Below are 12,661 nucleotides of genomic sequence, written 5' to 3'. Positions count from 1 at the left end.
GTCGCCTCCCTTCTTTTGTCCCAGAACTATACCGACGAACTTTCAGAGGCTATGGACCAAACCAAGAAAATAATATTAGCAAACATGGGCTCTAAAATGCATTAAGTGCTATGAGCACTTGTTTATCTTCGATACTGTGAGGCACATCTCCTCTACAGCAAGTTCTTTGCTTTCCTTGTTTTGGGAGCAAGTAGTATGAACCAAAAAAGAAGGAAAAATATTCAAAAAAAGTTCAAATGTGTGTTAAATCTTATGGGACTTAACTAATAAGGTCATCAGCCCCTAAGCTTACACACTACTTAACCTAAATTATCGTAAAGACGAACACACACCCCCATGCCCGAGGGAGGACTCGAACCTCCGCCGGGATCAGCCGCACAGTCCATGACTGCAGCGCCCGAGACCGCTCGGCTAATCCCGCGCGGCAAAAAATATCCAGTAAACATGGACTCTGAAATGTATGCCTTAAGAGCTGTGAGCACTTGCATAGTAGAAGAGATGTGTTTTAAGTATCGAAGACGAACAAGTTCTCACAACACTTTAGAGCTCATGTTTCCTGTGCATTTTTTCCTTGCTTTGGTCCATACTACAAGCTCTGAAAATGTCGAAAGCAAGTAGCTTTCTGTAAAGATGTGTCTCACAGTAGCGAAGATGAACAAGTACTCACTTTTCTTAGGTGTGCATTTTGGAGCTCATGTTTTCTAGGTTTTTTCCCTTCTTTTGTCCATACGACCACTTTTGAAAGTTTGTCGGTGGAGTTCTAGATCATCCCGTATATGCCTAATGAATGAAATCGATTCGGTTGAAATCAATGAAAGCTCGCATGAAATATCAGTGAAATATTTTCATAAATTCATTACATTGGTGGTTGAGCAGCTCAGATCATGTTTAAAATCCGAACTCGAATTCCCCATCTGGCACAGATTGTTATATTTGTTCCATACACACTTATTGTGTATATTCATCAGTATGTGTTTCTCATGTCGTCTGCCTTTTATGAAAGTTAGATTGAGGTTGTGTGGCTTCAACATACAGGCTGAACAAAATAAAACTGACTCAAAAAACATTGGGTTGTCTAACTTAAAGTGGACGAAATGAGAGGGGCGTTCAATAAGTAATGCCGCATATTTTTTTCGGAAGGCAGGTTGCTTTTACTGAGGATTCTAATATGCCATATTATTCCCCACTCTTTTGGCTACAAAATGCTGTTTCTCAACACAATCTCCGTTCAATGCGACGGCCTTGGGCCACCTTCCTGAAAGGGTCTGTATGGTCACTCTGCTGATCTAGGTCGCAGCCAACGTATTGGTGCATGAATAACTTCCTCATCATGCAGCTGAGCAGCCAGGTATTTAGTTGTGATCCATCGATCTCCTCGAATGAGAGCAAAATTGCAGTACTCACAGCTGTGTGTAGCCGCCGGCAGGCGGGAGATCGGATATTTTTGCGCGTCCTTGTTGCGATGATGGCAGACGCCTCGTCCTAAAACTTACCGTGCTTTTTTTCAATGCCAGGCCTTCTCAGAGATTCTGCAAGCGCCTGTGAATATTGCTATGCCTTGGTCTTCCACGCAAAGAAACTCAGTGACAGCTCTCTGCTTCGAGCGGACCTCCGTTACAGACGTCATTTTAAAGATTACATATAGCACCGCCACCTATCGGAACCCCATGAAGCTATACAGGCTGAAACGGGAATATGTCCCACCACAGATTCCGCATTTTTTCAACGGAAAATGTTCGAGAAAAAAGTGATGTAGAATGAAATTTTAACTCTACAGCGGAGTGTACGCTGATATGAAACTTCCCGGCAGATTAAAACTGTGTGCTGGACCGAGACTCGAGACCTTTGCCTTTCGCGGGGAAGCGCTCTAACTGAGCTACCCAAGCACGACTCTCGCCCCGTTTTCACAGCTTACATTCCGCCGGTACCTCGTCTGCTACCTTCCAAACTTCACGGAAGCTCTCCTGCGAACCTTGCAAAACTAGCACTCCTGGAAGAAATGATATTGCGGAGACATGACTTAGCCACAGCCTGGGGGTTTCCAGAATGAAATTTCCATTCTACAACGGAGTGTGCGCTCATATGAAACTTCCTGGCCGAGACTCAAACTCGGGACCTTTGCCTCTCACAGGCACTTGCCCGCGAAAGGCAAAGGCCCCGAGTTCGAGTCTCGGTCCGGCACACAGTTTTAATCTGCTAGCAAGTTTCAAAAAAGTGATGGATTACTTATTGAACAACTTTGTATTTTCCGGATCAGTGATATTCCGCCCACCCGTAATTAGCGTGATTGGAATAATGTTTCTAATCCGTGTTAACTTCTGATCTGAATTTTGTGTAAAATCTGAATTCCTATGTTTTTACAGTTCTAATGTGGAAAGGAAGTAAACTGTGCATCAGTTCTCAGCGGCGGAGATGCATCTTACTTTAAATACAAAGAGCATTGGTGGTTGAAGGCTGGTATTCGGTCTCTTATTTTTTTTTTAATGTAAATCAGGCGCGGATCCAACAATAATCTCTGTGGGTAAAATTAAGTCAAATTATAAGAAATTTAGCGTCCATTTACGACAGTTGTGTAAATCTCTAAGCCCTTTCCGCGCTCTTGTACACAGTACAGGTGTGCGTTGCAGGCGCATCGGCGTTTATTATCTCCGGCTTTGCAGTAATCATATTCAGATACAAGAAGCTCGTTTTAGAGCATTTGTGAAGGCAGTAGTGGCAAGATGACGTCTTGTGGTGTGAGGTATCGATGACAGATGCTTTGTTTGGTACGGGAATCGTGAGAAAGACAGTCTAAATTGTGGTCCTTCTCAGCGATTGGCTGCTGCATTCGGAAGTTTGGTGCGAAAATGATAATCTTCTGTTATTAATATTAGATAAACTAAACTGCATATTTCCTTACATTTCAAATTAAAGCATCTCTAAATAGCGTGCTATCATTCCACAACCTCACAAGCATTAATAATCAGCAAAATAATAAACTGCTAAACGACAAGGCAGACAAGCACTTCGGTGATCTTCGGATCGAGCCTAACCTGGATTGCGGACGAAGTGGCTCAGCTGTAAAATCACAGCTGGTTCGGCAGTGTTGGAGGACAGACATGTTGTCTGCCGCGGTGGGTGTTAGTTAAGACTTCACTATTAATCTATGGTTTTTAAATGTGAGAGCTGGTTCAGCAGTCTCAGAGGACGGACATAATGTCTGCCGCGGTATCGGTTAAGACTTAACTGGCAGTGTCTAGTTTGTAAATGTGAGGGCTGTAATTACCTGTAAGAATAGAAATTATTTGTGAGTCTAAAGTGGTATGTAATTGTACAGCTCATCGGGTTCTGCTAATAAAAAGCGAGTGGCATCCAGTATAAACAAAGTGATTGGAAATTTTATTATTTCTAAAATAACAGTTCTTCTCTAAGAGTTTCTTACAGATTAAAAATAACCGATACACGACTTACGTGCTGTTTACTGCGCAGGGAACCACAACTGTAGAGGACTGCAGGCTGGTGAACAGTTATTAGAACTTATGTTTTCGGTTCAGGAAGGTGGAAGCAAATAGGCACCTCGCAAGTACTGCAATATTAGTACAAATGAGATGAGTGACACGTGGTAACACAGAGGAGGTATGAAGGAGAGAAATATTTTTTAGGGGAGGGGTTTATCACACGCTTGTATATACAGGGTGGTCCATTGATAGTGACCGGGCCAAATATCTCACGAAATAAGCGTCAAACGACAAAACTACCAAGAACGAAAGTTGTCTAGCTTGACGGGGGAAACCAGATGGTGATATGGTTGGCCCTCTAGATGGCGCTGCCATAGGTCAAACGGATATCAACTGCGTTTTTAAAAATAGGAACCCCCATTGTTTTATAACACTCCTGGAAATGGAAAAAAGAACACATTGACACCGGTGTGTCAGACCCACCATACTTGCTCCGGACACTGCGAGACGGCTGTACAAGCAATGATCACACGCACGGCACAGCGGACACACCAGGAACCGCGGTGTTGGCCGTCGAATGGCGCTAGCTGCGCAGCATTTGTGAACCGCCGCCGTCAGTGTCAGCCAGTTTGCCGTGGCATACGGCGCTCCATCGCAGTCTTTAACACTGGTAGCATGCCGCGACAGCGTGGACGTGAACCTTATGTGCAGTTGACGGACTTTGAGCGAGGGCGTATAGTGGGCACGCGGGAGGCCGGGTGGACGTACCGCCGAATTGCTCAACACGTGGGGCGTGAGGTCTCCACAGTACGTCGATGTTGTCGCCAGTGGTCGGCGGAAGGTGCACGTGTCCGTCGACCTGGGACCGGACCGCAGCGACGCACGGATGCACGCCAAGACCGCAGGATCCTACGCAGTGCCGTAGGGGACCGCACCGCCACTTCCCAGCAAATTAGGGACACTGTTGCTATTGGGGTATCGGCGAGGACCATTCGCAACCGTCTCCATGAAGCTGGGCTACGGTCCCGCACACCGTTAGGCCGTCTTCCGCTCACGCCCCAACATCGTGCAGCCCGCCTCCAGTGGTGTCGCGACAGGCGTGAATGGAGGGACGAATGGAGACGTGTCGTCTTCAGCGATGAGAGTCGCTTCTGCCTTGGTGCCAATGATGGTCGTATGCGTGTTTGGCGCCGTGCAGGTGAGCGCCACAATCAGGACTGCATACGACCGAGGCACACAGGGCCAACACCCGGCATCATGGTGTGGGGAGCGATCTCCTACACTGGCCGTGCACCTCTGGTGATCGTCGAGGGGACACTGAATAGTGCACGGTACATCCAAACCGTCATCGAACCCATCGTTCTACCATTCCTAGACCGGCAAGGGAACTTGCTGTTCCAACAGGACAATGCATGTCCGCATGTATCCCGTGCCACCCAACGTGCTCTAGAAGGTGTAAGTCAACTACCCTGGCCAGCAAGATCTCCGGATCTGTCCCCCATTGAGCATGTTTGGGACTGGATGAAGCGTCGTCTCACGCGGTCTGCACGTCCAGCACGAACGCTGGTCCAACTGAGGCGCCAGGTGGAAATGGCATGCTCTGTTGCCTGTGTCTATGTGCCTGTGGTTCTGTCAGTGTGATCATGTGATGTATCTGACCCCAGGAATGTGTCAATAAAGTTTCCCCTTCCTGGGACAATGAATTCACGGTGTTCTTATTTCATTTTCCAGGAGTGTACATATTCGTGTAGTACGTAAAGAAATATGAATGTTTTAGTTGGACCACTTTTTTTTCGCTTTGTGATATATGGCGCTGTAATAGTCACAAACGTAGAAGTACGAGGTATCACGTCACATTCCGCCAGTGTGGACGGTATTAGCTTCGTAATACATTACCCGTGTTAAAATGGCCCGTTTATCAATTGCGGAAAAGGTCGATCTTGTGTTGATGAATGGCTATTGTGATGAAAATGCCCAATGGGTGGGTGCTATGTATGCTGACCGGTATCCTGGACGACTTCATCCAAGTGTCCTGACCGTTCGTTGGGTAGGTATGTTATTTAAGGAAACAGAAAGTGTTCAGCCACATGTGAAACGTCACCCACGACCTGCAACAAATGATGATGCCCGAGTAGGTGTTTTCGTTGCTATCGCGGCTAATCCGCACGTCAGTAGCAGACAAATTGCGCGAGAGTCGGGAATCTCAAAAACGTCGGTGTTGAGAATGCAACATCAACATCGATTGCACCCATTAAATATTTCTATGCACCAGGAATTGCATTGTGACGACTTTGAACGTCGTGTACAGTTCTGCCACTGAACACAAGAGAAATTACAGGACGATGACAGATTTTTTTCACGCATTCGATTTAACGACGAAGCGTGTTTCACCAACAGCGGTAACGTAAACCGGCATAATATGCACTACTGGGCAACGAAAAATCCACGACGGCTGCGACAAGTGGAGCATGAGCGACCTTGGCGGGTTAATGTATGGTGCGGCATTATGGGAGGAAGGATAATTGGCCCCCATTTTATCGATGACAATCTAAATGGTGCAGTGTATGCTGATTTCCTACGTAATGTTCTATCGATGTTAGTACAAGATGTTTCACTGCATGACAGAATGGCGATGTACTTCCAACATGATGAATGTCCGGCACATAGATTTCATGTCAGGTGGTTTGGTCGTCGAAGCACCGCACCGCACGTTCACCGGATCTGACGTCCCCGGATTTCTTTCTGTGGGGAAAGTTGAAGGATATTTGCTCTCGTGATCCACCGACAACGCCTGACAACATGCGTCAGCGCATTGTCAATGCATGTGCGAACATTACGGAAGGCGAACTACTCGCTGTTGAGAGGAATGTCGTTACACGTATTGTCAAATGCATTGAGGTTGACGGACATCATTTTGAGCATTTATTGCATTAATGTGGTATTTACAGGTAATAACGCTATAACAGCATACGTTCTCAGAAATGGTAAGTTCACTAACGTACATGTATCACATTGGAACAACCGAAATAAAATGTTCAAACGTACCTACGTTCTGTATTTTAATTTAAAAAACCTACCTGTTACCAACTGTTCGTCTAAAATTGTGAGCTACATGTTTGTGACTATAACAGCGCCATCTATCACAAAGCGAAAAAAGTGGTCCTACCAAATCATTCATATTTCTTTCTGTACTACACGAATGTGTAACAAAAAATAGGGGGTCGTATTTTAAAAAACGCTGTTGATATCCGTTTGACCTATGGCAGCGCTATCTAGCGGGCCAACCATAGCGCCATCTGGTTTCCCCCTTCAAGGTAGACAAGTTTCGTTCTTTGTAGTTTTCTCGTTTGATGCTTATTTCGTGAGATATTTGGCGATGTCAAGATCAATGGACCACCCTGTATATTTATTTATTTAACCTGATCAGATTAGGGCCATCAGGCTCTCTCTTTCATCGGACCATTGTTTCACACATGCAGCATTTCACACATCAGAGTTACATCATGTCAGTACTTTAAATAAGAAAATTAGATAATTTTAGTCACAATATCAATAACGAGTAACGACTAAGACCTAATAAAGTAAGTACTGGCAGTATTTTTTCAACAGGTGCTATACATACAAATTATGATAAAAGCAATAATAGTAAAAGTAACAAAAAATTAAATAATAATGATAAACATGAGAAAAACTGGCAATACTAATGAAGATTTGTGCAGATTTACATTAATATCTTGGTGCGTAAAGTAGATGTTTACTAGTATAGCGAGTTTTGGGGGAGGGAGATTTACGGAGGGGGAAAGAGGGAAGTAGTGAGGTGAAGTGCATTCGTGTACAGAGCAGGGCATTACTGTCGCTTAAGTAGACACGTCATTAACTGTTTCTTAAAGCCGGATATATTTTTAAGTTCTCTAACACAACGAGGGAGGTTATTCCAGAATCGGGTTCCCGCTACTGTAAAGGACTTGGAGAAGGGGACTGAGCAATGCAGTGGAACAGAGAGGATTTTATTATGATGGGAAGCTGTGTTTCTGTCATGTTGTTCCGACATAAGCATTAAGGACGAGGAGAGATTTGAGGGACAGTGTACATTTATAAGGCAGTAGATGAGACAGAGAGTATGGAAATCTCTGCGTTTGTCTGCACGCAGCCAGGACAATTTTGCATATGCTGGTGAAATGTGATCAAAAAGTCGAACGTCACAGATGTATGGGACGCAGGAATTCATGACCAGTTCCAGACGTCGCGAGTTTTCTGAGAGAGGCCTTGTAGGATAATATCGCTGTAGTCAATGATTGGGAGTATAAGCGTTTGTACTAATTCCTTTTTCAGATCGAAAGGGAAGAGTTTTTTATATTTTTGTAGGACATGAAGGGATGCTGATGCTTTTTTGCACACTGCAGGTACGTGCTCTGTCCAATTTAGATTTTCATCTATTATTACTCCCAAACTCTTTGCTGGGGGAGAGAAGTTGATATTTGTTCCATTTAGGATAAGAGATGGTACGGATTCCCGATGTTTTGGGCTAATGAGCTTAGAGTGACAAACAAGTACCGCTTGGGTAGATGGGTTTAGTTTTAGTCCTATGTCCTGTGCCCATTTTGATAGTGCATCGAGATCAGTATTGAAATTTTCAATAGCTTTCTTAAGATTGCTTGGTTTCGCACTTAGATACAACTGAAGGGCATCAGCACACGTATGATATCTGCAATACGTCAGAACCGATGACACATCATTGACATACAGAGAGATGAGTATGGGACCTAATACTGAGCCTTGGGGAACGCCTGACACTGCCTGCCGCTATTGTGATTTTATATTCCCGGACACGACACGTTGCTGACGAGACGTCAAGTATGAGCGAAACCATTGCACTGCACTTAGTGAGAAATTTAGACCGCTAAGTTTGGCTAGTAAGATACCGAAGTCGACAGTGTCAAATGCTTTGCTGAAATCTAAGAAGCAAATGATAGTCGCTTCTTGTCTGTCCATGGCAAATTTCAGGTCATCTGTCACCTTTATCAGTGCGGATGTTGTGCTCCCTCTGTCAACTTGCCGTCGTCTGCCAGGTGCTGCGGTGTAAGCTCAGCTCTTGTTTTCCAGGCCCGCAACGTGCAGTGCGTGCGCATCTGCCCCCGCATCGAGACGCTACACGCGACGCTGATGGCGCGCAGCGGCGACTCGGTGCGAGCAGCGCACTGCGAGCGCGCAATCGCTGTGTACCCCAACGGCACCCTGCACGACGAGCCCTTCTGGGACGCCTACGGCGGCGACGTCTTATTTGTGTCCTGCACGCACCTGGAACCCGACGGGACCAGCTTCAGGTGAGAGCACCTACCTGTGTCAGCCACAAAACTTCTTAGTCTCTTGCAGCACGTTCTTTCGTGTCTTGCTAAAAGTTATTCGGAAGTGCAGAAGCATTTTCTGAGCGTCGAAATAAACTGCTGAACCAAGAAGAGTTTTATACCACCTGTATACAGGGTGTTCGAAAATCCCCGTTACTAAGTTCTAGAACTAGAACTAGAAATAGAAAGAAGGATCCTTTATTGTATGGTTATGTGATAGCGGCACAAACACTGGTAGCAGTTACTTCTGTAAAATATCTAGGAGTATGCGTGGATTTGAAGTGGATTGATCATATAAAATTAATTGTTGGTAAGGCGGATGCCAGGTTGAGATTCATTGGGAGAGTCCTTAGAAAATGTAGTCAATCCACAAAGGGGGTGGCTTACAAAACACTCGTTCGACCTATACTCGAGTATTGCTCATTAGTGTGGGATCCGTACCAGGTCAGGTTGACAGAAGAGATAGAGAAGATCCAAAGAAGAGCGGCGCGTTTCGTCACAGGATTATTTGGTGAGCATGATAGCGTTACGGAGATGTTTAGCAAAGTCCAGTGGCAGACTCTGCAAGAGAGGCGCTCTCCATCGCGGTGTAGCTTGCTGTCCAGGTTTCGAGAGGGTGCGTTTCTGGAGGAGCTATCGAATATATTGCTTCCCCCTACTTCTACCTTCCGAGGAGATAACGAATGCAAAATTAGAGAGATTCGAGCGCGCACGGAGTCTTTCCGGCAGTCGTTCTTCCCGCGAACCGTACGCGACTGGAACAGGAAAGGGAGGTAATGACAGTGGCACGTAAAGTGCCCTCCGCCACACACCGTTGGGTGGCTTGCGGAGTATAAATGTAGATGTAGATGTGGAACTTGTAGAGGGGAGTAAGTACATGATATTCTGAACGGGTACCCATGTCCGGTTACGTACCATTTGCTTGCTACAGCCATTTCAAAACATGTTGGCAAGGCGACAGTTTGTGCAAGTAATTGATTAAGGCGTGTCCCAGTACAATTTTTTTTACAGTTCCACTTATCAATAGCCATAGAAATTGCTCCTGTACTCGTTGACGGGTGCCCGTCAACCTAATGCAGTACGACCTCTTCCATTTCGGATGTGCGGATGCTCCTTAGACCACTACAGTCACGCCTGCTGACCGTGAAGCTACTGTTCCTCGAAACCGTTGTTTAATTGTGGCGAAAAGAGTATGCGATGTAGTCGGATGTTGTACAGAATGATATTGATATAGGTGACAAGCAGCTCTTCCGTTACTGTCAGTTTCGCCATTCGGAAGGATTATGTCGGAGCATTCTGCAAACGTGTAATCAACCATGTTGCTCTAACAAACACAGACATGTGAAAGAGGCTCGAAGCAGGTAAGAGACGTAGGATCGACGTCAAATGACATCATCCGGTCCGACGTAACCAGCCCCCACTATGATTACTCTGTTGCATACCTAGGTAGCAAAGATGTTTTCAAACTGCTGTAGCACGGAAACAATATGTTTCAGGACTTGGGTTCCTATTCCTACTCACTCCCCTCTACAAGTCCTAGAAGTTTGTAACGGGTATTTCCGACAACCTGTGCGTAGGAATGTGTGTAGGCTTAGATTCAAGGGGGACAGGCCACGAAAGAATGAGCCTTATGAGCCTAAAAACATAACTTTGTTCTCAAGTGAAAGAAAACCACAATAATCAAAATAATGGCAGACTGCTCGAAACTGCTGCTTTGTAAGATGTTATATACGAGGTAAGTACAGTCCTTCTTTGAACGTGGCTGTTTAGGACACTCTCGTGTGCTAGTAACTGTTTAAATGTAAAAGATGCTGTCAGTCCTTAACAAGCAAATAACGAAACAATACGACTCATCAAGCGCAAATGTTTTGAGAAAACTGCTAGAAGTGGTTTTCAGGCCAGAGTCTAACAGGTATTCTTAAGGTCTTTATGTAATACTTCTAGCGTTCATGAAGGTGAAATAAGGAAGGACAAAAGTAGCTCACACGGGCAGTTTTAGGAAGCCAGAGTTCGTAAACCCATTCGTGAACGGAAATGGAAGAAACAATATACAGAATCATTTACCCCTAAATTTCCCGTGATTTAAACTTTACTTTCTGCATTAATACCGTCAATTCGACTTTCTTTCAGCTGACTAGGTCTGTAAAAGAACTTATTAAACCTACAGTGTGTGATACAAGGAAGGACAAGAACACAGCAATCAGTACAATATCACTGGTTTTGTAGTATTCTTGCCTACCCAGATTTCAGCTATAAATAGCCATCTTCTTTCCTAAAATACGAGGGTTGGCCAGAAAGTTAGTTCCTATCGGTCGCGAAATGGAAATGAAAGTGAAAACCACAAATGTTTTATTTGCAACAATTAGGTACACCTTTCACCTACTTCTCTACATAGCCGCTGCTCCAAATCCGAGTGTTGTAGTGTTGTATCAAGTTTCCAATATCCTCGTCATAGAAAGTAGCCGCCTCGTGCTTTCGGCCAGTTATCTGCACTGGTCTGCAGCTCTTTGTCTGTGGAAAAATTTTGTTCTTGTGAGCAGAGGAGACTCAGAGGGAGCCAATTACGGCCTGGGTGATCAAATACTTCTCATCGGAAACGCTGCAGGAGCGTCTTCATTGCTCCTGCAGTGTGTGGCCGAGAATTGGCATGAAAAAGGAACTGCTCGACAGTTGTGTTATATGGGCTGCATGACACAGGCGAAATCTCTAACCAGACCCTCATACTTGGCGGGAGACGCTATTCCGTACGCATCTTTATGTGCTCACTGTTCACTCTAAACTGAAAAGAGCAACGCGACACGATCAACAGACATACTGGAGACACTGCCAAACATGTCTGTGTAAAGCTTTACCGGATTTTCCCAGTGGTTTCCATTTCGCGACCGATCGGAACATACTTTCTGGACAACCCTCGTACAACGAAATTACAGAATTTATCTAAAGCAACAAGTGAAACACCACGTGATCCAATCACAGTGGTCCATTATAGTCAACATCCCATTTGAGTGAGTTATAATCCAACAAGCTCGCAACATTATATGTCACCAAATGACACTACTGGTGCATGGGCAGAAGGAAACTGAAGTCGTCGTTTACGACAAGTACAGCAGCCTCAGTTTGTGACATATAGTGTAAGTAACGCCCTCTATAATACAAATCAACTAACCTCGTTTTTAAATATGTAGTAGTTTCATACCGGGTCGCTTCACCATTAATACGAGAACGAACATATTGTAAGTCGGCATTTCTTGATGTATTTTAAAGGTAATACACAACTATAATTACTGATATCATTTTATTAAAAAAGGGTTCAAAACTACTGCTTCTGTAAGAAACAAGGTTAAATGGTTCAAATGACTCTGAGCACTATGCGACTAAACTTCTGAGGTCATCAGTCGCCTAGAACGTAGAACAAATTAAACCTAACTAACCTAAGGACATCATACACATCCATGCCCGAGGCAGGATTCGAACCTGGGTAGCGGTCGCTCGGTTCCAGATTGTAGCCCCTAGAACCGCACGGCCACTCCGGCTGGCAAAACAAGGTTAGTTTTGTTTGTAATATAGAGGTCGTTACTTACAATACATGACGCAAACTGAGCCAGTTGCACTTGTAGTAAACAACAACTTGAGCTTCCTTCTGGCTATACACCAGCAAAGTCAAATGGTGACGTGTACTACTGCAAGCTTGTTAGATTGTAGCTCACTTAAATGGGATGTTGACTATATTGGATCAGTGCTACTAGATAATGTAGAGTTTTACTTATTGTTTTATATTAATCAGTTCTGATTCTGTAATTTCTTTGTATTTTAGCACTGAAGATCGCTATTTATAGCTGAAATTTGGATATGAAATAATAATAGAAAAACAGTAGGTTT

The 12,661-nt window shown here is 44.6% G+C and overlaps 1 protein-coding gene across 1 annotated transcript in view; it reads left to right on the top strand.

The window, feature by feature from the left end:
• Positions 1-12,661, top strand: part of LOC126297540 (uncharacterized) — a 447,952-nt gene that overhangs the window by 310,726 nt on the left and 124,565 nt on the right. The window contains exon 5 of the mRNA XM_049988454.1: positions 8,541-8,761. Within this exon, the coding sequence (XP_049844411.1) occupies positions 8,541-8,761 (221 nt within the window). The remainder of the gene's footprint in view (positions 1-8,540; positions 8,762-12,661) is intronic.

This window comes from Schistocerca gregaria, chromosome X (assembly GCF_023897955.1).
Source record: "Schistocerca gregaria isolate iqSchGreg1 chromosome X, iqSchGreg1.2, whole genome shotgun sequence".
NCBI classification, from domain to species: domain Eukaryota; kingdom Metazoa; phylum Arthropoda; class Insecta; order Orthoptera; family Acrididae; genus Schistocerca; species Schistocerca gregaria.
Note: the sequence above shows the minus strand (reverse complement) of the source record. Positions and strands in the feature narration are given on the sequence as shown.